At 52.6% G+C, this 25,977-nt stretch overlaps 2 protein-coding genes and 1 long non-coding RNA gene across 3 annotated transcripts in view; 2 read left to right on the top strand and 1 right to left on the bottom strand.

The window, feature by feature from the left end:
- The window catches only part of RUVBL1 (RuvB like AAA ATPase 1), a 35,113-nt gene extending 31,073 nt beyond the window's left edge, over positions 1 to 4,040 (bottom strand). The window contains exons 1-2 of the mRNA XM_022562530.3: positions 3,820 to 4,040; positions 258 to 344 (exon numbers count right to left, since the gene is read on the bottom strand). Of these exons, the coding sequence (XP_022418238.3) occupies positions 258 to 344; positions 3,820 to 3,960 (228 nt within the window). The 5' untranslated portion in view covers positions 3,961 to 4,040. The remainder of the gene's footprint in view (positions 1 to 257; positions 345 to 3,819) is intronic.
- Positions 4,041 to 4,258: 218 nt separating this feature from the next.
- LOC111168797 (uncharacterized) lies at positions 4,259 to 10,928 on the top strand. The gene is made up of 3 exons (XR_002643088.2): positions 4,259 to 5,016; positions 5,555 to 5,748; positions 5,913 to 10,928. It is a non-coding gene; the product is annotated as an uncharacterized LOC111168797 (long non-coding RNA).
- A 108-nt stretch (positions 10,929 to 11,036) lies between these two features.
- Positions 11,037 to 25,977, top strand: part of EEFSEC (eukaryotic elongation factor, selenocysteine-tRNA specific) — a 148,971-nt gene continuing 134,030 nt past the window's right edge. The window contains exon 1 of the mRNA XM_022562491.2: positions 11,037 to 11,373. Within this exon, the coding sequence (XP_022418199.1) occupies positions 11,067 to 11,373 (307 nt within the window). The 5' untranslated portion in view covers positions 11,037 to 11,066. The remainder of the gene's footprint in view (positions 11,374 to 25,977) is intronic.

Raw genomic sequence — 25,977 nt, 5'->3', positions numbered from 1 at the left:
AGATAAAAGACAAATTACAGAGACAATGAGACACCTCTGAGGATTTCACTCTCTTTTCTCTGGAGGTCAGCCAGGGTAATTTGAATTTTAGAAGCATGGATTTTAGATACTCAACTGTATTATTGCACATTGGTTTTAAAAACATACACATAACCAATTTAGCTAAACAAAGACTAGTTAAGACACAAATTGAATTTGGCTTAGACATTAAGATCATCCTCTTGGGTAGATTTTAAAAAATGAGAGAAAATGAGTACCTTGCCAGTTCCAGGAGGCCCTGCCAACAAGACAGCTCTTCCAGCCATTTTCTTGCTTTTGATTAATTCCACTATCACACCACATGCCTAGACACCACAATAGAAAGAAATAATAAATCAATATTAAAATGTCTCACAGGAGGAAAAAGTCCAGTGTCTGGTCCACACAACTCAGACTCATCGAGTGCCAGGACACCACAGGTGTTGCTGTAGGCGCCAGGGGCAGTAGAGGGCCATGGAGCTCATGTCCTAGTGGAGGAGACATACAAACACAGAATCTCTACTATGAAGAAAAAAGGGCAAGAAAAGAGCAAGCGGCTGGGGGCAGAGGTTACTCTATAATAAAGAGTGACCTGGGAAGGCCTCCTTGACATTATATTTGATATACGAAGCTGCAGGCAGGGCAGGAGTCAGTGTTCCAAGCAAAGGAAACAATAAATTCAAAATACAGGAATGAGCTTGGCATGTCCAAGGGACAGAAAAGCTGTGCTGACCAGAGTTCAGAAAACAAGCAGACCGGGAAGATGAGGTTGTAGAGGCAGGAGGGGCAGCACTCAGAAGAGAATCTTCCAGTCCATAGTAAAGTTTGGATTTTATTCTACGTGTAATGGGAAGCCAGTGAAAAAGCCTTAGGCCGCATGTCATGTTCTGAAAATTTGTTTTTAAAGTATCTTGATGGCTGCTATGTGGATAACGGACAGGAGGGGTACAAATGGGAGCAGTGGCATATACTCCAGGGGCCCACACACCTCAAAATTGGAAACAAGACTGTGTGTATATGTTCAAATGTGCATTCTTCCAGGGAGGGGGTCACAGCTTTCATCACATTCCCAAATTAACCCACTAAGGGCTAAGAATCAATGACATATTCTACTAGTTGGCCATCAGTTAACTATCCCAGAATGCTGTAAGCAAATGCCACACGTGAGGTTTAACCTACAGCATCCTAAGATCCAAGGAATGCCCTTCAAATCCTCAAGATTAAATTACTTGTTCGTTCGTATATTTTAAATATTCTGAGTATTAAGCCATTTACAGCATCTATATTATATATAGACAGGTATGGACATTATATACATACAGCATGTATTTCGCATACACATACACATATATACAGTTGACCCATGAACCCTTGAAGTTAGGGGCGCCCAACCTCCACGCAGGCGAAAATCAGCACGTAACTATACAGTCAGCCCTCCATATCTGTGGTTCAGCAGCCCTGGATTCAACCAACTGGGGGTCATGTAGCACCCTAATATGTATTTATTGAAAGAAATCTGTGAATAGGTGGACCCATGCCGTTCAAACCCATGTTGTTCAAGAGTTGACTGCATATTGATACGTGTGTGTTTAGAAATTCCATAAATGCGTTCCTGGTTTTATGTATTTTACAGTATTTAACTCTAAAGGAGTAAGGCTGAGAAAGTCACACTCCTTAAACACCTAATCTCAAGGTTTCTCACACTGATCTAAAAACCGAAAGCACAACTGTCTCCAAGGTGCGCCGTCCTTGCCTCAGGGCAGGCCCACAGCTCCTCTACCTGGGTGGTACCTCGTGGGCAGGGTCTTGTGAGCACATCTTATCTCCTCTCCCACTTTCCCCATGGACTGTGGAGACGTACCTTGGTCCCACACTTAGACAGCCCCTCAAAAACGTGGGTTCAAGGAATGCATGTGGACGTGCCCTACTCCATTTCTGGCTCAGCTGGAAAAGCACAGTGCACTTAACAGAGCCTAGAAGATATTCTTCAGACGCTGCATCTCTAAGAGCCATTATGGTCTTTCCACAGTAACCTCTGATTTCATAATCCACAGCACTGGAACTCTGTGGGCAACTCAGAGGTAGAAGAGCCTTTGCCAACCTTGGCTACGTACCCTTACTCACACACTTCCCCTTGCATTTAATCTTCTTCCATTTAGGCTCCTTCTCTCCAGTGAGACATGTCCAGTGAATTCCAAAATTTAAGAAGTATGAACTGGAAGGGCCTGTAGAGATGGCCTCGTCTAACTCTCACCGTTCAGATGAGGACAGGCTGCTGATGCGACCAGACTCAGACAAGGACCTGGTGGCAGAGGCATCCCGGGATGCCTAATAATTCAGTACGTAACTCCTGAGTCCCTATAACGAGTCAAGTTCTGGGTGTATGATGCTACCCGGCCTCTATCCTTGGGAAGCTCACATTCATATGGAGGCACACAGCGTCAGAGTCAAGACTATGGGTTCTGGAGTCAGGCAGACTTAGGTTTAAATCCTGGCTCTACCAATTACCAGCCGAGTACCACAGATCCATAACCTAACCTCTAGGAGCCACAGTTTCCTCATCTGAAAACAGAGTTCACAGCACAGTGGCACAAAGGCTAATGGGTTAATGGTAAAGTAGGCTAATGTCTACAACTTACTTTGAAAGGCAAAAGCAGATTGTTCGATGGATAAATGAGCAGACAGAAGACAAAGCAACAGAGTAAAATGTTACTTGTAGAATTCAGGCACACAGGTGCGCACTACACAAGTCTTTCACCTTTCCGGTATGTCTGAAAAGTGTCATAACAAAGCGGAGGAGGGGCAGGCACAGGGGCGGTGATGAACAATGAAACAATGGAAACGGGGCTGCAGGCCCTCCGAGAGCGGAAGCTGGATAAGGAGAAATTTCAAAGTCACCTTGGCCCTGTCACTATTTGCTCTCTGGAAACCTGATGTTCCAAATGGAAACCAGAGGCTTCTCTTTGGCCCCTTCTATTAGCACAATCAGGCTAGGAGGCAAGAGTCTTACCCAGGAGTTCTGTAGCTGCCGAGCCACCGCAGGGGCAGAGGGGCAAAATGGGCTGAAGTTAGGGCTGAAGGGGGCCCGAGGGGGCGGTCCTAACACAGAGCGCGCTGCTTCAGGAGTCAGGGGCACACAGGCACAAACTCCAGCATGACTATTACTAAACTGGGCGGCAAGAGGATGGGTGAAGTGACCTTTCCCACCCTCAATGTTTTCATCAAAAAAAAAAAAAAAATACACACACAACGAGCCTGAAGAGTTTTGGGATGATAATGCGGCCGAAGGCACTTGGCACCAGCATCACTTAGCAGAAGTGGGCTTAACGGGAATGTTCAGAAAGGCCTCTGTAGCTGCCACCTGCTCAGGCGGATCACCTCCCGACTATAAAAGTCCCAGAGCCTCTCACTGCGCTCACAGCAACTCAAACGCCGTGCCCGGGCCCGCAGAGCCCCCCAGGAACTGATCCCCGAAGTCTAATAACGGCTCTTCTGTTCAGCGGTTTAAATGTCTGTGTCTGAAACGCGAGCTCCCAGAGAGCAGGGACCTGGCCCATCTTCTCCCCGCCGACCCCCGTGCCGCGCGGGCGGCCTGGCCCCGAGCGGCGGTCAGTCAGGAATGGCGGTCAGTCAGGACTCGCGGCCAGGAGCGAGGCCGCGGGGTCGTCGCCGCGCCCCGGGACGTCCTCCCCACGCCCCACCCCCAGGTCCGCGCAGCCCGGGCCCACCTCAGCCCCGTCCGCGCCTCAGTCTCCCCCTCAGTTCCGTCCCCCCGCCTCAGCTCCCGCCCCGCCGCCACACCTCGCGCGCGTTCTCCTGGCCCACGAGCCCCGAGGCCGCCTGCTTGGCCAGGCCGCTCTCGTCCAGCCCCAGCCCCTTCACGTGGCTGTGGGAGGCGATGCGCTGCGTCTTGGTGGTGCTCTTCACCTCCTCGATCTTCATCCTGCGCACCTGGAGCCCGAGCGCCCGCTCAGCCCTAGCAGCGCGCAGCCGGTTACCACGCGGCCGTTACCAGGCGGCTGGCCCGGCCCCGCCTCGGTCAGCTCCCCATTGGCCGCGGCGGGAACTCCTCAGCGCCCCATTGGCTCCTGGCTCTGCCCGTCGCGGCTGCCGGGAAGGCTCCGCCTACCCGCTTCCGGCTGTGTCCCGAGGTTGGCTTCCCCCGCAGCCGGCGCTTCCTGCCCGGGTGGGCCGCTGCGCCGCAGTGAGGGCCCGAGTCCCGCTCTTCACGGCGCCTTCGCGTCCGTGACCGCATTCGAATGGATACCCTTTTGCGGAGATCAAGTTCGACCTCGGTGTTGGAGATGAAGAGACAGGTTTAGAACTTAAGCTTCGACTTGTGCCCACTAAGCCGTTTTCTGACTCCCACGCCTTTCATCTCCCTGGGGAGGCTGTGCTCGGCATCCTCCTTGGGGTTGTCCTCCTCCTCTCCTCCTCGCCTCCACCCCTCCCTTTACTTAGAGTAAGTTGGCTGTGGATGACGTTTAGTGTAATTCCTAATGCAGATAAAGATGCGGGCTAAAAGAGGCCCAATAACTTATGAAGAACGCACAGCAAGTAATCAGAAGAGTAGGAACTCCACCTGAGGACTTCAGGCTTTGCAGCCGGTGTAAACCTCATCCCATCCCACGACCTCAGATGAGACAATTAGCCAGTGGCCGTGTCCTGTCCGGTTCCATGATGATATTAACACTCCCCCCAAAAGTGTACTCTTCCCATCCACCCAGTCATTCCACAAACATTTGTTAGCACCTGCTGTGAGCCAGACAGTACCATGCACTAGGATGCACACATAAAATACAAAATCTCCAGCCTTGACAAGCTCAGTCCTTAGTTGGGAAACTTGCAACATGAGGTGTGCCAAAGTAGGTACCCCCACGTGGTGTGCAAGCCCAGAGCAGGGCCATCTGGAAAAGCTGGAGAGCCAAGGAAGGCGCCATGACGTGGTAACGCCTGGACCGATCCCTGACAGAAGGATAACATCCTCGGAAGCAGACGGTATGTCACCATTTCACACCTGAGTGGACTCAGGTCCGGAGAAAGGGAGGGACTGGCCCAGAGCTCAGGGGAGCTTGCATTAGGGTTGAGACAGACCTGAAGTCAAATCCAGGTGCAGGAGCTCCTGACTCTCACATCTCCTTGTACTTCTCCATCATAACTTTTGAGTCTAGGTTTCTGATTACTTGCAAGACTGTCAGGTCAATGTTAGTCTCTCCCACTAAATGGCAGGCATTATGAAAGTGTAGACCACGTCTGTGTTGTTCATCATTTTAACCCCAGTGTCTGGCACACAGCCTGGCTCACAATTAAGGCTTCTTATAAATTCAGTAGGGTTCTGGACCCTCACATACACACAAAATCATGCAGTTTTGCTGCAGGTATTTTACACAGCGGATCTTATGGGACTTGATAATGGTTTCTGTCAGTGAATGGAACCTTTTGGCCCCCACCTCCCCCTCCACCAGAGCTGTTACATTTTTTTCCTGCTAAACAACAGTTCAAACATCTGATCCAGCCTAACATTCTCTTTTTACAGGTGAGGAAACTGAGGCCCTAAAAGGGGATGGAGTTTGTCCAAGATCACAAATTGAGCAAATGCCTTTCCCAGGCCTAGACCCCAGGTCCAGTGTGCAAAGAAGCTGGGCCTGGCTGCAGAGCCAGGCAGTTCCTTTCATTTCAACAGAAGACGATGCGGCAGGCCAGTGTCCAAAGTGTACAAGGTGCGTGAAGGTAGGTGAGGCCAATAGCAGTGGACAGGGGTTATTATGCCCGCCCAGCACCCTTCCTACCTCTTCTGGCCACCTTCACTGTAATTTTCTGTAGAGAACCACCCTTCCCCCACTTGGCATCTAGGTGGTTTAGATGGGTTGACCCCACCCCCAGCTTTATTTCAGGAATGGACACGGGACCCTGGCCTGGCCTATCAAAGTATCCCCTCCTCCCCAGAATGGTGATTGGTTCAGAGATGTGAGCGGACAGTCCAATGACACTCAGACCTGCACTTTTACTGGAAATATCGGGAAAGAGACTTGGGTCCTAGGCTTCCGGGTCATCTTTGCCACTTCATGGGAAGACTCTGAGAATGAAGCCAGCACAAAAGAAGGGAAAGCTGGCAGATTCCTGATGAAATCCTCTACGTTCCCAGATCCAGCTTTGCCCTACTTGGCAGTGTAAATGGCACTGACGTTGGGGCTTAAAATAACTTGAGTTAGGGTTCCACCCATGGGTTTGTGCAGTGACACACATACAAGGAATGGAGTGGACAGCTGCATCCCAGCTTGTGCTGTGTGACAACCCCAGACCTGCCTGCTCTCTCTCTCTCACTCCCATGAGCCTTGCTCTTTCACCTCCAGTGCCTTGACCCCTCTTTTCTCCAGTCCAAGCTTGAGCATCTCAGCCACTGGTTCCCAGTGCTTCTGCTTGCTCCTTGCTTTGACTTCTTTCACACCTGACCTTTGAGCCCACAAGCCCAGGTCAAGCCTGCCTCTGCCTTCTCCAACATCTTGAGAAGGCTGCTGCATGTGGAGGGGGGCAATGACCCAGGGTCCCCGTGGAGCCACACGTTGTCATGGTCTCCAGGCTCAGCTGAGTGCTGAGAGTGTATCCTAACTAATGGGACATTGAATAATGGTCTGCAGTTATCACCAGCGTGGCACTGGCACAAGGACAGACATATAGACTAATGGAATAGAATAGAGAGCCCAGAAATAAACCCTCAGTATATCAGCAAGGGTGCCAAGACCATTCAAAGGGGAAAGAGCTGAAACTTAATTCTTTTTTTTGGCCATGCCACGTGGCATGTGGGATCTTAGTTCCCCAACCAGGGATCGAACCTGCGTCCCCTGCAGTGGAAGCGTGGAGTCTTAACCACTGGACCGCCGGGGAAGTCCAGTAACTAAGTCTTGATTTGGTGACTTGAGGCTTAGCATAAGCCACTGCGTTTTGGGCCCATTGTCTTATTTTTAACAATTTCCCCCTTTTGACCAGTCTCTCAGCCTGAGGGATGCAATACAAATTGAAGGCATTAGCGCTATTCCCAGCTACCACTCTGGAGGCCTTGCAGCTTCTGCTGACCCTCTGTGTGGTGCTCACAGGTTATGACGTCGGGTTCACGTTCTCTGTCAGTCTTTCTTTCATTCTTTTTCTGATGTTCCAGTCGTAGGGAGATCATTTGCTTGGTGCTTAGTGGCTGCAAACATGCCTTTAAAGCTCTTGAGAGAATATAACGCACGACAAAGATTATTACGATGATTACGAGCAGGATAATTCCCAGTGTCTGGGGTGTGCTTCAGAGCCATGATCCCCAAGATCCAAACCAATCAGAATCAAATCAAAAGTCCCTGTTGAAGGAGTCCCCTGTTTAAGCTAATGGGCTTAGTCCCTGGTCTTCTATTCCCACATTCTCACCCCCCTTTATGATCGTTGCCAACCTCATTGGCATGCTTGTCATTTCAGCCCCAGGCTGATTTCTGGGGACAGAAGGGACACCTTAGAGGTGGTACAAGACATAAAATTAAATAAAGTTGATCCACATAGTGAGAACATTATTGCCTTTTTAATTCTAATTCAGTGAGTCTTAGGGGGTGGAGTGTGACTTTAACCCCTTTCTAACGCTTGCTAATCTCTCTTTTTATTAACGATCCTGATTCTGAGGTTGTTGTGGTTCCCAGCTATTTATGGCAAGTGATAATGTTTTTCTGTGTAAGGGAGATACTTTTATTTATTTAAGTCAAACTTAAAGAAAAATATGAAGTTGTAGGTGGTACCTGGATATTGCATAAATTATGAAGATGGTTCATATCACTGAGGTTGAAAAAAACCTGACATAAAACAAGGATCAGCTGGCAGGGAACAGAGGGCCTGAGCAAGTCACCTCTCCTGGCCCTCTTCCCTCTGCTGTAAAGTAGCGATAACAGCACCTCCTGGGATTATTAAAAGAATTCAGTGAGATCTTTTACAATGGGCTCAAGCACTGGGAGGGGCACAGAAAATGGCATCAGAGCTTTGGAACATAAAGACATGGGCTATTTCTCCCTTGGATATCTGCCTGCTGTGTGTGTGTCCTGCCCTTCATGGTAATCTTGTCATGCTTTTCAAACGGAAACAGTACCCGAGGGCACTCACCGGAATTGCTTTGGAGCCCGAGGCAGGAAGTGGGGCTGGGGATGGGGTCAGGTTAGCCAGGGTGAGGCCTGCGCCTCCGATTGCAACCTTCTCTGCTGGGGAACAGTTTCCGTCCGTCTCAGCAGGCACATCCCACTGCGGTGGGGAAACCCGGCAGCAGATGCCGAGAAAGCCTGCAGGTCCCCAGGGCTCCACCTGGACCATCGTCCCACTGGCGTCACATGGCAATGGGGTCAGAGGCTACAAGCTGCCCACCTTCCTGGACTTATGTTCTGCTTCCGCCTTTGAAAACAGTAACGGCCAGCAGCGTCTTCTCATGACGCCATCTCTGGTTCTGATCCTCCCGCCTCCCTCCTGTAACGACCCTGGTGACTACATCAGGCCCGCAGGATAATCCAGGGTGAGCTCCCCACCTCCCCCATCCCCGCCATCGCAAGATCCTTAACTGAATCACACCTGCCAAGTCTCGTTACCATGGAGGGCAACACCATCACAGGTTCCAGGACACGGACATCTTTGGAGGCCACTGTTCTGCTGTGGCCAGGCTTCCCTCCAGGGGTCCCATTAGGGCCCAGACTGATTTCCCCAGGCTTTAGTCCAGTATCAGAGAGCACACTTTTCTATTGCCTGTCCTGGAAAAAATTCCAGGGTTTTCTCCGATTGTGCTAACTTGGGTCACACGCTCACTGCCAAACCAATGGTCATGGCTACTGGAATGGACCTGAGTCTCGGGCCCACCCCTAGAGCTAGCGTTCAGTCAGCCCCCATCGTGACCTGGAGGAGAGGAGTGTGATACCTCCAAGGAGAGTAGAGGAGTCTTACAGAAGAGGGAGGGGACGCCGACCACTGTAGACCTTAAAGAGTTTGTATCCATATCCAGGTGGAAGGTGTGCTCCCAGGCACACAGCCAGCACGAGGTAGGGCCATGATTTGAACCTGTGTGGGGCCAGTTCTTGCCAGGACATCAGCTCCCACCCTGCAGCTAACAGGGCATTAGCAGATCTGTTCAGTACTGGGAGCGCCACGGAGCACAGTGGTGGCCTGGGTGACAACCTCATCTGAGGTTAGTATGGGACATGTCGAGGAAGGTATGTGGTTAACACAATCACTGGCAAGGTAGATACCCTCAGAGAAAAAGGAAATTTCCATTTTACTCCTAAAAGAATCTTTAAAGCCAAACTCAAATCAAAGAGCAAAGTATAATAACTTCCTCTGAGCAAATTTATAATTAATCCTGGATTAATTGGCCTTAATGAAGTTGAATTAATTACTAGCTGTTCGTAAAGAACTTTGAACTACCTTCGTACAAAATGGCATTAAAGAAACAGAAAGGAACCAGCACCGCATTAACATGAAGAACAAATCCCAAATAATCGCAGTTCTGCAGGCCATTCCCTGTCAGTCATTTCCCAGGGACCAGGCCCAGCCTTGGAACCCAGGCTGGGACCCAGGAGTCTGCTGAAGAGGACGGTGTCTTTGTGGGCTGGAGGTTTGGAGGTGGGTCCACTCAAGAAACAGTTATGGAGCCTTTGATGTGCCAGGCCGAGGGGAAGCAAAGATGTGTAAGGGGTCCTCAGCCTGCTGGGACAGGGGAGAGCACCAGGGCACCAGCCTGGTCTAAAGCAAACTCGCCTCACTGGGGTAGAAACCAGGATAGGGACAAAGGACAAAGGAGGGGGCGTGATGTGACCTGCATTTTGCTGGCAACAGGGCTCCAGTTCCTACAGGGTGTCCCTCACACTCTCCCTGGCTCTTGGAGTGAGCTTATGACTCACACCTGCCTAGGCAGAGGTCTGTATTTCTCTGCTTGGTGCAGGGGCACAGCTGAGCCCAGGACACAGTCTGAATCTGGCTGACTTTTGAGACAACTCAGAGCTGCCGTCTCCTTGGCACTTGTGGAGACAGGGCTAGACTCCAGGCTACTGCTGGGGCAGCACCTGTCTTGGAGCCAGCTGTGGTGGGAGTTGGAGACGGTAAGACCTGGCTTAAAGCCCCAGCCCTGCCGCTGGTGAGCGTTTAGGTGTAAGTCGGGCCGGGTAACAGCTACAGCCCGCAGCCCCAAGTCTCGGCGGCCTCACCAGGCAAAATGTCTCTCAGATTTCACATAGAGACACTCTCGTCTCTTGAAAAGCGGGAAGATGGGGCAATGTTGGGCTAGCATTCCCGCCTGGTGTCACTTGGCCAAAGCTGAGCCGTGGCTCCCCATCTGTGGCCACAGGACATGTGCTCTCCACCTCCGCAGTCTCCACCACCCCGGGCACCTTAAACCCTGCTGATTACTCTCTGGCGAGTCACCTGCCTGGCCAGGGCAGACCTTTAAATTTGTGATCCGTGTTGTTGCCCGTGGGCGACACCTTTTCTGTGGGTGACATTTCAAGAGAATGAGCGTTGCGGGCCCTCCCCGGAACGCGCGCACTCACACGACCTTCTGCGTACAGTCTGGCGGCCCCCTGAGGCCAGGCTGCCTGCCCGGGTCCGAGATTCTCCGAGCAGCCTTCCCAGGTTTCCCGCGCTGGCTCTTAGGCAGGACGGGCTCAGCTTCGCGGCCCATCCTCCCTGCCCCGGGCCTGGTCTTTCCACCGCTGCTGTATTTCCCCAGGGCTTCTCCTGGTCCGTAGTGGTCTGGTTCCGTCTTTACTCCCGGTTATTGTTCCCCCCGCCCCACCTCCGGGTCCCCCATGTCCTGCGGAGAGAGCGACCTGTCCCCGCGCGGTGGACAGAAGGCGCCGGGTGCCCAGAGGGCGCTCAGCTAGAGCCCGTGGAAACGAACGAACGAACGAACGCGAGGACGGACGGAGGTCGGCCCCGGCGCCTGGCTCCCCGGCTCGGCGGACTGATCGCGCGGCCGGAAGCTTCGGCGCCGGAACGCGCGAGCGGGACGCGGGCGGCGGGGGCCGGCTTAGCGGGCGGACCGCAGCGGCGGCATGGCGGGCCGGCGGGTGAACGTGAACGTGGGCGTCCTGGGCCACATCGACAGCGGCAAGACGGCGCTGGCGCGCGCGCTCAGCACCACAGCCTCCACCGCCGCCTTCGACAAGCAGCCGCAGAGCCGCGAGCGCGGCATCACGCTCGACCTGGGCTTCTCGTGCTTCTCGGTGCCGCTGCCCGCGCGCCTGCGGCCGGCGCCGCTGGGGGCCGAGCTCGAGCCCGAGCCCGGGGCCGAGCCGCGGCTGCAGGTCACGCTGGTCGACTGCCCCGGGCATGCCTCCCTCATCCGGACCATCATCGGCGGTGAGCGCGGGCGGGCGGGGGGTGCGGGGCTCGGACGCGCCGGGGCGGGGGCGCCCGCCGGGAAGTCTCTCGCGCCGCCCCGAAAACAGCGAAAGTGTTTTTTTACCACATGCTTTCGTAATACACAAACAGGTTAGGGAAACTCAGAGACCCTGAAAGCGCCCAGAAGGCGTCCACTCGCTGTCTTTTGGTCTCCTGCTGCCCATCTCCGGAGTCAGCCGCTGTCCCGTCCTGTGCCATTTCGGAGGAACTCCGTGTGCAGGCAGCATTCCTGTGTATATGTCGACCCCTCCTTTTCTCGTGCTTTTTTTTTTTTCACAAAATGGTAACACCACTCTATTGAGTACTTCACTCAATACTCGGGCCTGCCCATTCGTACATATAAAGCAACATCATTCTTTTTAAAGGTCACATGAAATTCCGTTGTACACTTGCACCACCGTTTTCTGAATGTCTTAATGATGGACATTTATGTCGTTACTCATTTTTGCTAACGATGCTTCAGTGAGTTTTATAGAACAGACATCTTTGGTGGGTGTGCTAGTGTGTCTGTAAGGAAAGACCCTAGAACTGAGATGCTGGGGCAGAGAGTCGTGGTGGGTACTGCCCAAAAGCCTTCCTGAGATGTACCATTTAATTAATTTTAATTATACAAGTAGTACATGAATACATTCTACTTCTGAAGAAATAGAACGTTACAAACCAGGCAGAAGGCCCCTAATTACCCCTCCCATCTCGCCAGAGGAAGCCACTAGTACACCTCTGTGGATTACTTTTCCACACCCATTTCAGTATACTTGACTCCATGGACAGGTGTTTTGTTTATATAGAAAAATGGGAGCACGTGGCACAAAGGGTGTATATATAGTTCAGAGACTCCTCACTGCTGACCCAGGGACCTGGTACCTCCCTGCTTTCCACTTCCTCCAGACCCTTCCCGTGGCATTCTCTGCACCCACGAGTACGTATAGGAACACTTCTTGGTCAGATGGTTTTATTGGCCTGCTGGTGGGCAGCTGCACCGGTTGCTCGCTGGGCATAGCGGGCCCTGCTGTATGATGAGTGTTGAGTACTTTCACCTTGTCACCTCCCGTCTGGTCCATGCTGCAGGCAGTCTGAGATCATTTCCCTGTTTTCAGGAGAGGAACCGGAAGCTCGTAGAGGAGCAGGAACCTGCTCCGGTCCCCTGCCTCACATCTTCTACTCCGGCCGTGCTCTAGCCACAGATGCATGTGAAGGGGCACGCGATCCTCTCTGCTCTCCCCTCCCCTTGTCACTGATTTCTGTTTGGTCACGTCCAGGTACATTTTAGGACACGTTCTCTGAGCCAGTGTAGGTTGGAAGGCAGATTGTTGGTCTTTTCTTGTGACAGGTGTAGGGAGTGAAGGACATGCTTCTGGAGTCTGTGGTGAGGCCTGGCTTTCTCCCTCGCTGACCTTCTGACCTCGGATGTGATTCTGGACTGTCCACACTCTGGCAGATCTCAACTGGCTTTGCTTTTCTTGCACGTTTGCCACTTCCCGGACAAACGCTGCAGGGAGTGTGGTGGTTACTGTTCAGCCATCGAGGGGCTTGGGACTCGGGGAGGCTGCTAGGAAGTGGCCGACCCAGGGCTCTGCTTGACTCCAAAGCTGCCACTTCCCGGGTCACTGTACTCTGTCCTCCCCTTCCACGTGTACGTTCGTGGTGTTTCTTCATAGGACAGAAGGTTTCAGGCACCAAATTAAAACGCCTCCAAGCATTTGACAGGTCCTTGGTTTAGACTGTAAATTGTTGAAGAAATGAAGAGGGATTTCTCTCCTGTTGTACGAACATTGCGGCTCTTACGTTTCTCTCGCCCCTGAGAGGGGAGACTCTCCTTGTCTTCTTACAGGTGTTAACATGTGACCTGAGTACATTGCGGTGGTGGGATCAGGGCTGCTACTCTTCTTCCTTCAATAGATGAGATTCCCACCCTCCACTCAGGGAAGTGAGAAGAAAAAGTGGCTTTTTTCTTTTGGGGGGAAAGGAGCTGCATCTGAGTGCCTGCCAGGGTCCTCGCCTGTGGCTACAAACTTGCGTCTGTGCGATAACGCTGAGTGATGGGGGTGTAGGGGGGCATGGGCCCCACTCTTCTGATGAGAAAACTGAAGCTTGGAAAGTCAAGTTCCCTGGGCAGGCGTTGGGACCTGCTCTGCTGCCCCTGACCCAGGTCAGGTGAATCCCCTTCGTTATCCTCATGTTGCAGAGGCCACGTGTGTCTTTACTTGTCCTTCCTCTCCAGACTATGGGCCCTCCCCTCCTCCCTCTGCTGACCCCCCACACGGTGGACAGTCTGCTCCTTTTATGGATGTCTTCAGATCAGGTCAGCCGTCAGCTGAAGACTGTCCGGGCGCTCATTGCCCCCCCAGTGACCCACGATCTGGTCTCTGCCCTCTCCTGAGCCTCATCCATGGCTCCTGACCTCCAGTCACACTGGCCTCCTCCTACTTACTGGATGGGCCAGTGTTGCACCTGCTGTGCCCTCCTCATTGAAGTCTCAGCTCAAGTGTCACCTCCTCGGAGAGGCCTCCTCTGACCTACTGGCCTAAAGTGTCCCCAGTTCTCTACCGTCATACTTCCTCATGTCCGTGTTTTGTTTCCTGCTAGCCCTTGGTGCTGTCTGATACGCATGATGTGCTTGTTGATGGCCTCTGTCCTCCACGAGAGCATAGCAGGAATTGGGCCAGAGCCTGGCATGTAGGAGGCACTCAGAAGTCCCAAATGAATGAAGCTGGGGTTGGGGGGGTGGATCGAAAGTCACCAGCAGGGGCTCTCTGGGGGCTGACAGCAGAGCCAGGGGGAGAGTGCTGTGCCGTGTGCAGTGACTCATTAGGGCTCTTTGCACAGCGGTGACTTGCTTTGCGGGGCATGGTGGAGAAAGAAAAGCTTGCCCGGTGGAGGCACAGCCTGGGTGGGGCTCTGAGGCGTGAGTCTGCTGTCTTGTCTGTTCAGAGCCAGGCGTAGCTGCCAGCATTTAGCAGCTGGAAATGGGCCTGGTGAGTGGGGAGAGGTGTGGAAGGTGAAGGCGGGATTGTGTAGAGAGGTGAGTGGGGCTTAGGTCGGGCCCTCGGTGCAGATTTCTTCTAAGGGCCTTGGGATGCCTTTAAAGCAGGTTTGTGATGTGATGAGGCCGGAGCTTTAGAAAGAGGCAAGGTGGCTGAGCAGGGACTCCAGCTGGCAGCGCACCTGTGCCCGGATTGCTGGGAGGCAGGGCTGCCGCTGCAGTTCCCAGCTCACTGGGAGTGATTCAGACCCCTTGCTAAATGCCCTGTCCGAAGCAGAAGGAAATTAGAGTAACTGTCTGAGTTCCATGATGATAGCTCTAAAGTTTAGCGTATCTTAAAGCCAGCTCGCTTTAATTCCATCGCTCCCCCAAAATACTTTCATGTACGAAAAGATCATTTTTTAACTTAGAGAAAATTGGGTTTTGTCTCCTTGATCCCTGTGGCCATAGGTAAAACTCCTAAGTGGTGCTGGGGGCTAATAGTGACAACAGGACTTCGCATGTATTTAGTGCCAGCATTGTGACTTTTTTTGTTTGTTTAACCCTCATAGCAATCCTGGGAGGTAAGAGGTGATACTCCCATGGGACAGGTGAAGAGGCAGAGGCTCAGGGAGGTTAGGGAACACAGATCAGAAGGGTCAGAGCTAGTTTGAACCCACGCTGATCTGCCCTTGGAACGCTGGCATTCTCAGTGTGAGTGGACAAGGGTGCCCGTCCGCTCCAGGCCCTCTGGTAGTGTTTCTGGGCAGTATTTTTCTCTGATGTGTTTTGGAGTATAAATCTTTCAGGCTTAGAACGTCAAAAAGATTCAGTAATGTATGTTTTAAAGACTTGGGTGGGGGTGAGGGACTTGGACCCATCCTCAATCTCACTCTGGCAGGAAGGACGAGGTCTGAAAAATGCTGGTATCTTGGCTTGGCGATTTATAGTCCTCTGGTGGCTGCCACGATTAACAGTGCATTGTCTCCCAGTCTTTTGTTCCTGTGGTTAATGAACAGCAGCTCTTTTGCCATGACTGTCACCCTGATCGCTAGCCTCCTGTGCGCCCCCCCACGCCCCTCCGTTTAAGCGCTGCTTCCTGCCAGGTTTGAGCCCTCTCTGGAACCCCCTGGCTGCACCTGCTGATCTACCACAGCCTCGCAAGTGTGATTCAGGGCTCCTAGCTTTGGAGGCCAGTCAGCAGCCCTGGGGGTGCCTGTCTCTGTGGCCTGGGAGGGAGCATTCTTTATGACACTTAAGCTACTTCCCCTTCTCTGTTTTTCCAACTCTCCGTGCTCGTGTGACAACATGGAGAAGCATGGTCCCTTTGGCCGTTTTATCCAAGAGTGCACCTGCAGTCTGTCTGAGATGCTCTCTCTGGACCCATGAGACAGGTTCATGTGCGAACGACCGTGTGTTTTCCACCAGGTTTTTACACTGCTCTTTGGGCGTCTGCGCGTAGTCCCCAGCAGGCGGTGTGGCCCAAGCAGAAACGACAAACCGGAGGCCTGGCCACCCCAGGAATATGGGTGTTTTTCTGATGCAAAACCAACCAAACAAACAAAAAAGACACTCTGGTTTTCTTAGCCCCTAGTCTTTTAATGAATCTGTCCAGAAATGCATTGTGTTGGGCTTCCCTGGTGGCGCAGTGGTTGAGAGTCCACCTGCCGATGCAGAAGACACGGGTTCGTGCCCCGGTCCTGGAAGATCCCACGTGCCGCGGAGCGGCTGGGCCCGTGAGCCATGGCTGCTGAGCCTGCACGTCCGGAGCCTGTGCTCCACAACAGGAGAGGCCACAACAGTGAGAGGCCCGCGTACCGCAAAAACAAAAACAAAAACAGAAATTCATTGTGTTATGTTATGGTATCGTACGTTTGTCCTAAAATATTGAGGCATACTTAAAGGCGTTGATGTAAGTGGAAATGCTTCTTTAGCTCCTAGAATCTGTTGGGTCTTCATTTCCTTTTCCTCAGTGCACACCTGGCCAGGACCCCCTCTCCTTCCAAGCTCAGCGCCCTCAGCGTCTCCAGGAAATGCAAGTCTAGCTCCGTCTGTGGCAATTTCTCTGCCCCTGGATAGTGGGTGACTGCTTGGGTTTGGGTGACAGTGTGGGAGGAGCATAACATCAGAGACGCGGCCTTGAGTTTAAATGAATGCAGAATATTTGAGTAGGAACCAACAAGAAAGAACAGTGGAAGCAGGTAGTCATATTTCATTCTGTTGGGGTACATTCTTCTTCTCGTGGGGCTTGCCCTTGAGAACAAAACATATCAAATGTTAAATCAAAGAATATTTTGCAGTCATGCTAAGAATAGAAAATAATGCAGACTTGCCTTGATGAGACGAATATTTTGCTGGAAGGTTATAATCAAAGTCAGAAGGAAATCATAGCCACAGCTTTCGGTAAAGCTGTAATCATTTAAAATTAATTGCTTTTAAACTTTTCACTTAGCATTGCCTTTGTGGCTCTTGGGTTTTTCTTCAGAATCACTCCATCCAGGTTGGAATAAGATTTGGGCAGGCGCCCCAGGAACCAACCGGTAAATTAAGCCCTGAGACCTATTTCCCGCTCTCTCATCCTTGCATTGGCCAGGGCCTGGCTGGGCCCAAGTCTCCGTCTGACCAGCAGGCCTTCGAGGCCGTGCTGCGCGGGGTGACAGAGATGACGGTCTCTGGAGCTCTGGGTCACCTGAGGTGGCCAGGAGGCGTTCTACCTGTTGTTCCCGTTAGCCTGGAGGCCTCTGTGTGGCTCTAGGGCCAGGCCAGGGCCAGGCACAGAGTGGACAGCCAAGGCTGTTTTTAAACATTTGTACTGAGATGTAGTTCACATTCCATAAAACTTGCCCATTTCAAGTGCACGCTCAAGTGTTTTCACCCTCTTCGCAGAGTTATGTAGCCAATGCCCCAGTCTAAGCTCCGTCACTGCGAAAAGAAGCCACAGCCATTAGCAGCCCTGCGCCTTCTCCCTGACCCCAGGCCTGGCAACCTCTAATCTACTCAGCGTCTCTGCCCATGTGCCCATTCTGGACATTTCGTATGAATGGAATCATACAATATGTGGCCTTCTGTGTCTGGCTTCCAAGGTTCATCCATGTTATAGCGTGACCTATACTTCATTCCTTTTTAAAAAAGCTATTATTTTTAATTGTGGTAAAGTACATATTTCATAAAATGTACCATCTTAACCATTTTTAAGTTTATAGTTCAGTGGCCTCCATCTCTAGAACTCTTTTTATCTTACAAAAGCTAAACTCTGTGCCCATTAAACTCCCCTTTCCCTTCCCCCATCATTCCTTTTTTATGGCCAAAGAGTATCCTTTATATGGATGGATCACTTTTTTAAAATCCGTTATCAGTTGAAGGACATTTGGGTTGTTTTCACTTTTTGACTCTTATGAATAATCCTGCCGTGGACGTTTGTGTTCAAGTCTCTGTGTGGATGCACGTTTCCATTCTCTTGGGTTTATCCGTAGGAGTGGAATTGGTGGGTCAGAGGGTAACTGTGTCTGCTTTTCGAGGAACTGCCAGACTGTTTTCCACAGCAGCTGCACTGCTTTGCTTCCCACCAGCGGTGTAGGAGGGTCTGACGTCTTCACTGCCTTGCCAGCACTTGTTGCTGTCTTTTTGATTGTACCTGTTCTAGTGCGTGTGATGTGATATCTCATTGTCGCTGTAACTTTCATTTCCTTGATATTTTCTTGTGCCATTTGTATATCTTCTTTGGAGAACTGTGTATTCAGATCCTATGCCCTTTTTTTTTAGTTGGGTTATTTGGCTTTTATTATTGAGTTGTAAGGGTTCGTTATGTATTCTGAATACCAGTCCTTTACTAGGTATATGATTTGCAAATATTTACTCCCATTCTGTGGATTATCTTTGCTCAGTAATATTTGAATTAAACAAATAATTGAGTTGAATTAAATAAATGAACATATTTTGAGAGGATTAAATGTGCCCGACACATTATTTAGGCTGTGGTGGGTGTGTAGGAAGGTGCCATTTGCTTGTTTCTGGAAGGCCTTTAGGGCAACTCCTGACCTTTTCCTAGACCTGCCCACTCCTGTCCTTAGTGCTGACAGGAGGTGGCTCATCCTGTCTGTCCACCCCTGGGAGGGTCTCGTCCCACACTGGGGTCTTGTGCAGATATGTTTTGATGGCCCATACGCTAAAGTCTTTTTTTATTTTATTTTATTTTTTAAATTGATTTAATTAATTAATTTTGGCTGCATTGGGTCTTCTTTGCTGCGCATGGGCTTTCTCTAGTTGCGGCGAGCGAGGGCTACTCTTTGTTGCGGTGCACGGGCTTCTCACTGCAGTGGCTTCTCTTGTTGCGGAGCACGGGCTCTAGGTGTGCGGGCTTCAGTAGCTGCAGCACGCAGGCTCAGTAGTTGTGGCTCACGGGCTCCAGAGCGCAGGCTCAGTAGTTGTAGCGCACAGGCTTAGTTGCAGCGCGGCATGTGGGATCTTCCCCGACAAGGGCTTGAACCCGTGTCCCCTGCATTGGCAGGCGGACTCTCAACCACTGTGCCACCAGGGAAGCCCAAAAGTCTTTTTTTTAAAAATTCATTGCCAGTGTTTAAAAATTGGCAGATTTCATAAAACAACCCAGAAGTTCAGTGCTTCGGGTGTGGGCAGGTGTGCAGCTGAGCTGCAGAGTCCGCGGGGCCCGGGGCTCGGGAGCTTGGGGAGCCTCCTGTCAGGGGAGGGCGGGTGCGTTTTCAGCTGGGAGATCCTTCGGGTGCTTTTAAGGAGTCTGAGGAGAGGACCTGGGACAGAGGCCACTGGAGGCAGAAGGGGGACACCGCCGGGAGGGAGAGTGTGGCTCTGGGGGTACCGATGCAGGAATGCCCTGTGGAGGGCCGGAGGAGGGGCGTGGTGCCTGGGGAGCATCTCCCGTCCGGAATCCTGCCAGCCAGACCCCGAGGGGGTGTTTCCCTCTACAGTCAGGGTGCCGCCCACAGAAAGCAGGCTGCAGAGGTCAGGAGCCGGCTGCAGGTCACGTGTCGGCGGCCTGGCTGCCCAAGCTGCCGTCGCATGTCAGCCTGCACCTGCTTTGGTGGGAGCCCAGCTCCTGGGCGGCACTTTCTGTGTAAGTCAGTTTGTCAAAAACAGAGACTTCCGCCTCCGTTCTGCCCTGGACTATTGGAGGTCTGTGTTTTGTTAATTGGGTCTTTTGTTTTCTTATGCTTTGTGATTAGGCTTCTGCTTTGAAGTGGCTGTGTCTGCATGGGGAAGGGGACTTAGTTAACGTGGGCGATCCTCTCTTGGCAGGAGAAGAAACAAGTTTTGCTGTTGAGAGAGAAGTTGCCTTTCCCTCTTGCCGTATCTCTTGTGTTACGATGATGCCTCTCTTGTCTTGGGGCCTGCAAGAAGACTAGAATAATTTCCTTTGTCTCTAACCTACTTCCCGAGGATATTTATTTGGTGGCATGCACAGGTGCTACCTAAAGATAAACCTGACTTTTTCCTTTTAAAATTAGTGCTTGGAATTGCCAGCATTGACCTGCTTGTTCTCTGGAGCCGGCCTTGCTTGGCCACGGGGCTCCACACTTTGCTGTGGGGTTACGCAGGTGGCTTAAAGCTCCAGGAGTGGGTGGCTCGGCCTTGGTCACCTGATGCTGGGACGAGGGCTCTGCCTTCCGGTTGTACTGCGGGGTGGCACTTACTCTGCTCGGGGTCATTTCCAGGTGAATTTCAGGACCTCATGCCCTAGGCACCCAAGACCCTCCTCTGTGTGTGTGTGTGTGTGTGTGTGTGTGTGTGTGTGTGTGTGTGGGTGTGTGTGTGTGTGTCCGTCCCCAGTGTTCCCTGCTCTCTAAAATGATGATCTGTTCAGAGACGGTCCTCAGAGCATCTGCTCTAGAGAAAAAAGACTTTCTGTAAGCCGGGCTCCATTTCCTGAGCACTTGCTGTTTGGAGTCCGTGGATGGGCAGAGCACGGGAGGCTGGGAGAAAGCTGCGGGTCACCACTGGCGTCGGCCTGGCTGGGGAGGGCTGGCACACGCTGGCTGCGAGCGACAGTGTTTGAAAAGTCTGTGCAGAGCTTTCCCAGCACCACGCAGAAGGATCCTCTGTGCTGGTGGGAGTGTCTTCCAGCAGCGCAGCCCAGGGTGGCAGCCACATAACCGAGGAACTGAAACTGTAATTTGATTTTAGTTAAGTCACATTTCAGTAGGCAGCTCTCGACCTGCTATCCAAGTGCCTGCTGGGCTGGCTTCTTCATCAGTGAGCCCCACAGGCCCCCAGACTCCACGCTTGCAAGACCCCATCCCCACCCACGCTTGGCAGTAAGTGCCCACAGTGGGGCAGGCCAGCCACGCGGTCCCCAGTGTGTCCTCCTTCGCCTTCACGGACTCCTTACAGACTCTTGCCTGTCCTTCGCCTCCTCTGCCCATCACCACAGCTGCTCCTTGGACAGGCCTCTGTCCACTCTGCACTGGGCGAGCACGACCTGCCTGCAGTGTCTCGATTCCAGCCCCCTCTTGAAACTGCCCTCCCCTCTGTGGCCCAGAACTCTTTCTAAACGGCTAATGTGATTATTTGACTCCCCTGCCTAAAAGTCTTCCTTTGCTCTCTGTTGGCATAAAGGCTAAACTCCGCATAGGCTGACAGGGCACTTCCTGATGGGTCAGTGTCTCTGTGTTGCTCAGGACTCCAGGCTTAACGAGCTGCCTGCAGGTCTCTGGACAGACAGACCGGGGTCTCTCATGGTGTCTTCTGGCTACACCACGTCTCTGGGAAGCCTCACCGTTGGCCCTCCCCAGCCTCGACCAGGTGAGGGTCTGTACCATCCCGCGGGGCCCCCGGACCCCTTGTCCTCCCATCTGTTGTCATTGCATTTACTCGACCTGATCCCTTTGAGGATGGGGTCCTGCTGTCATCCAACTCCAGGACCAAGGGCAGGGCCTCGGTGCAGGCATGCAGCATGGACGAGTGAGTGAATGAATGAATGAGTGGGTGACAGGTCGTTTCCCTCTGCCCGCGGCCAGCATCCAGCCTCCTGTGGGGCTTCAAGCCACCGGCCGGCCACACAGGGTTCACAGCCGAGCAAGCCTGCCTGGAGGTTAGACAAGTTAATCTTTCAGTGGAAATTCAATCCTCATATTTCATTTTCAGGCCACTTTGCGTAGCAAAGTAGTTTAACTCGGAGCAGATTTCTGCTGTGCTGATGGTTAATTTCATGGCCCACAGAGGGTCAGCACACTGATGCTGGGGACACGGCGACCCCGTGCAGCTCACCGCACACGGCGAGGGCCCGCAGCCCTGTTGTTTTAGAGAAGCAGTTTTCAAACATCCTTCAGTGGGCTGATTTTGAGTTAACAGGGGTGACCTTTTCAAGAACATTTTTAAAAGCTATAACATAGATCCCTCCCAGACCGTATATTTTCCTTTCTCCACGCAGTTCAAAGGGGCTGAGTTGTCTCATAGGTTTTTGCAGGCAATCTTCAGCTTGACCCTGGTTGTTTAAATCTGCCGGAGGAAATTTGAACAAACTTGTACTTTGGTAATTCTTCTGCCTCTGTGAACCTTTAACCTTAAGGTTTCTTTCAGAGCCTGGGGCTGCATTGTCACCAGCCGTCCCTGCTGGGGCTCTCAAAGGCCATTGTTGAGCACGTCTGTTTTCACTTTGCTACTGGAGTTCTCTGGAGGAAGGGTATTAATTCAGACCTGATCTGAGACAGGACGAGGACTTCTAAACTTGCCCCGGAGCTTGGGGACTGGGAAATGAGCATAATGTGAGCCTGTGGCCCAGCACGGTGTCCTGCAAGTAGCCTGTGAAGCTGAGGGGAGGAGGCCCTCCAGAGGTGGGCTGGCGTGGTAGCTTCCAGCAGGTGACCCAGCTCAGCCAGGTCTTGTCGGACAGCATGACCAGAAGTGGCTGCTGTCCCGGGTGGCCAAGCCTGGGGCCCGAGTCCCTCCTGAACGTAGACTTCCTGGAGCACCAGGTTCTTCGGAACCCGGGAGGCTGGACATGAACTCGGGGTCCACACACCCTTACAGAGCCCTCGTGTGATGAGATGCTCCTGGGGAAAGAGAACAGGCTCCCCAGGCCAGAGGGCACAGGCTGGACGCTGGGCCTGCCAGTTTCTCCATCGAGTTCTCCATGCGTTTCCCCGAAGGAAAGCTCAGAGTCCCCGAAAATGTGTGATGCCACGGTCCTGGCATCAGGGGTGCTGTAGTGTCTGAGATGGACTCTGCCCACCCCTCTCCTGACACCTGTCTCCTGGTGGCTCCTGGTTCGTTCCGCCACCTGCTCTTTGCAGTAAGGTTGGGCGCTGTTTGCGTAGGTTAGCCTGGTTCCTTGGCTGTCTTTCCCTTCTCTTCCCAGGATTCTTAGTGTCCTGAAATCTGGCTAGGTGACCTAATTCTGTAAGATCAGACGTTGCAGAAGGAAAGGCATGTCGATGCATTCATTCATTCATTCATTCATTCTGCAAACCCTGACCCACCTACTGCACGCTAGGAGCAGGGTTTACGTGGGTGAGCCGGGCAGAAGTGGAGCGCGGTGTGCATCGCGGAGGAGGCGGGTTTTACAGAGGTGAGCAGCAGCAGTTGTGAGCGCGCTGGGAAGGACAAGGTGGGACGCCCGCAGAGGGAGTAGCACGTGGCAGGGGTTTGAGGCAGGAGATGGTCAGGCTGCTGCACACGTGAGAGGCTCAGTCCGGCTGACCGTGTCAGAGCCAGGGTCCACAGAAGGAATCCGCTGTGGGGCTGGCATGTCTGGACGGATATATATATGTGGAGTCTGTCAATCTTGGCTTTGCTGGAGGTTAAAGCAGCCGCATGCCCTGTGGTTCTGATAGGGAGACAGAGAACGGGAGGGAGGGCCGCAGCCAGCCTCCTGTTTGGCCTCCGCAAGGCCGTCCTGTCGGCTTCACGCACCTGAGCCCTGTTTCTGGTCTTGGACCCCCGTTTTCTTCCCGTGCTAGAGGAAGGGGCTGACGTGGAAACAGGAGGCGGCAGGTAGCCCTGGCATAACGTGAGCCGGACAGCTGTCACGACTCTGGGGCTGTGGCTGGCCGTTTAACACTGGCCCTTTGACCACCTGTGGTTCACACATTCCCGAACCACTGAGCCAAGCTCTGGGCATCACAGCTGGTATGTAAAGGAGCTGAAGTCGCTGGCACCCAGCCCACCTCCTGACTCCTGGCCGCAGGCATGCAGACACTCCCCGAAACATTCTCTCGTCCCCTTTCCTTCCGGGGTGCCCACTGGGTTGAAGGTAATGCACTGGGGGCAGATTTTCTTGCCCAGAAATGAGTTTGGCGTGAGATTTGGCCCATCCTGGCTTGTGCCCGGAAGGGTGGAAGAGTGGGTGCAGCATCTGGGTGGCTCATAGTTCGGAACAGAACTGGAAGACTCACTCAGAGAAGACCAGGGCTTCCCCTGGAGGTTCCTGCCAAGTAGGCCTGGCCTCAGACTGGACTGGATGTTTGCCTTTGCTCTTGTCATTTTACATCCTTTGAGGCTCTCTTGCGATGCCAGGTTGGTCTTCTGGGCATGGAGCCCTGTCCCCAGGTTGCAGGTAACCCTGCAGGTCGGGGCTCCTCAGAAAGAAGAGGAACCACGACTGATCTTTCGGTGTTCCTCCGAGAAACAGCAACGTGTGTTCCCTCTGCCTTTTTTTTTCTCCTTCTGAAATCAAATGGAATCTTCTCCTGGCAAATATTTCCTAGATTAAAAAAAAGTACTGTATACTGTTATTGTAGATTTATTAGTCATTTCTAAAAGTTTTTTCAAGTAGGCGAAAAGAAAACTTGCCATGGTAACCAATAAAGTTTTTTAAAATTAATTATTTATTTTTATTTTGGCTGCACCAGGTCTTAGTTGCGGCATGTGGACTTCTTGGGTGCAGCATGTGGATTCTTAGTTGCGGCATGCATGCGGGATCTGGTTCCCCGACTGGGGATCGAACCTGGGCCCCCTGCATTGGGAGGGCGGAGTCTTACCCGCTGGACTGCCAGGGAAGTCCTGAGGAATGAATCTTTTCTAGGAAAGATAAGAGTCAGTTATTTTGGGTCTGATTTCTTCAGCTGAATCTTTCCCTCTTCCTCTTACCTCACGGTCTGTCCCGGAAGGCAGTCTGGGGACACTGTGGCAAGCACCCTGGACACAGATGTGTGTCATCCTTTCCCAACACCCCTCCGGGCCGCGGAGAGGCAGCTGTACGCCTGCCTGCGAGCCGTCCACGGGTGCTGGGTGGAAACGTCTCCGCGCCGACTCGGCACTGTTCAGTGCACAAGAGGGCAGTGTTTGCTTGCGGTCCTGGATGGAGATGATCACTGTGGAGGGTAACAGGTCAACAGAGTTAGAATGACCTCGGGCTTTTCCAAGACAAAATAAACCATAAGCTGCAGCCAGGGTGGCGTCCCATATACGCCTTTAAGTGGTGACCCCTCCAGAAAATAGCTGCTCGCTATCTTTTTTTTTTCCTTAAAAAGAAAAATATTGTTTCTTTCAGTGTTTGTTTTTTATTTTTTTAATCAATGGAAGTATCGTTTGCAGCCTTGTACCTACAGTGGCAGAGGTTAAAGAGTGTTGCGAAAGCAAAACAAATGCCTTCCAATTAAAAACCATACGGGAAGATTTCTGTTTGAAGCGAGGGGTCAAATGTGTATTCTCCCCTTTTCACATCATCAGATTATGTGACTTAACTTTGAAAGCGTCTGAAGATGTGGGCCCGGCTGTCAGCCCTCTCCACTCAGTTTGCTCTCGCTTTGTGAGCCCATGGTGCTAACCAAAGCAGGGGGTCTCCAGGAGAAGAAGGTGGCCCCCCGCCTCCCAGAGGGACAGGGTCCCACCGAGCGGAACCGTTTCTGCGCTTGTATGAGGACTCGCCTGTTTCCAGCTCTTAGGTGGTGTTTTCCGGGAGCAGCTTTCAAAGGCTGAAAGTCACGTATTGGTGCACGGCCCCTCCCCCCACCATATCCCCCACCCCAGACTCGGGATCTCAAACCCTCTTTGTTCCCGCCCGACCTGGAAGCACTGGTTTTGGGTGCCTCCAGGATGTGAACACCCCAAGCAAGGCCCAGCACCCCAAGGCAGCAGGCGGAGGTGGAGCTCAGGCGTGGCCCAGCCCGGCTCTGGGCAGCCCAGCGCAAGGCCACTTTTCTAACTGAGCCTGTTACACCTGAACCGCAGGTGATTACCTCACTCAGGTGGCTGTATCAGAGGAGCCGTCTGCAGAGCTTCCGGCACACGGTTGGGATGGTTGTGATGACGTTGACCCCTGTGCCCCGACAGTGAGAAGCATACGGGGTGCGGGTTGTTGACGTGAGGCCAGAGGCGCGGATGCGGACGGCTGTTCGGTGATGTGCCGCTCGGCCCCTCTGAGCACGTGCGGCGGGGGTGGAGTCTGGGCGGGGATGCCACGCTGCCGCCCAGTCCTCTGCCCTCTGACGACGGCGGCCGACAGCCGTCCAGGGGGAAAGCTGGGATCCCAGACTCAGCCTGTGTGAGACCACACGTCTTCTAATCTTTCCTAGTCGCAACGCATATCTTCCAAGGTTAGTGCATCTACAAGATAGACGCCGCGTGCCCGGTGGGTATGTTAGCACGTGTGACACCCTCGCCGTCATTAATTGAACAGTGGCGTCTAA

The sequence above is a fragment of the Delphinapterus leucas genome, chromosome 10, assembly GCF_059928025.1.
Source record: "Delphinapterus leucas isolate spDelLeu-1000000601 "Yukka" chromosome 10, BTC_Dleu_Yukka2, whole genome shotgun sequence".
Classification (NCBI taxonomy): Eukaryota; Metazoa; Chordata; class Mammalia; order Artiodactyla; family Monodontidae; genus Delphinapterus; species Delphinapterus leucas.
This window is presented reverse-complemented; position numbering and strand designations above follow the sequence as displayed.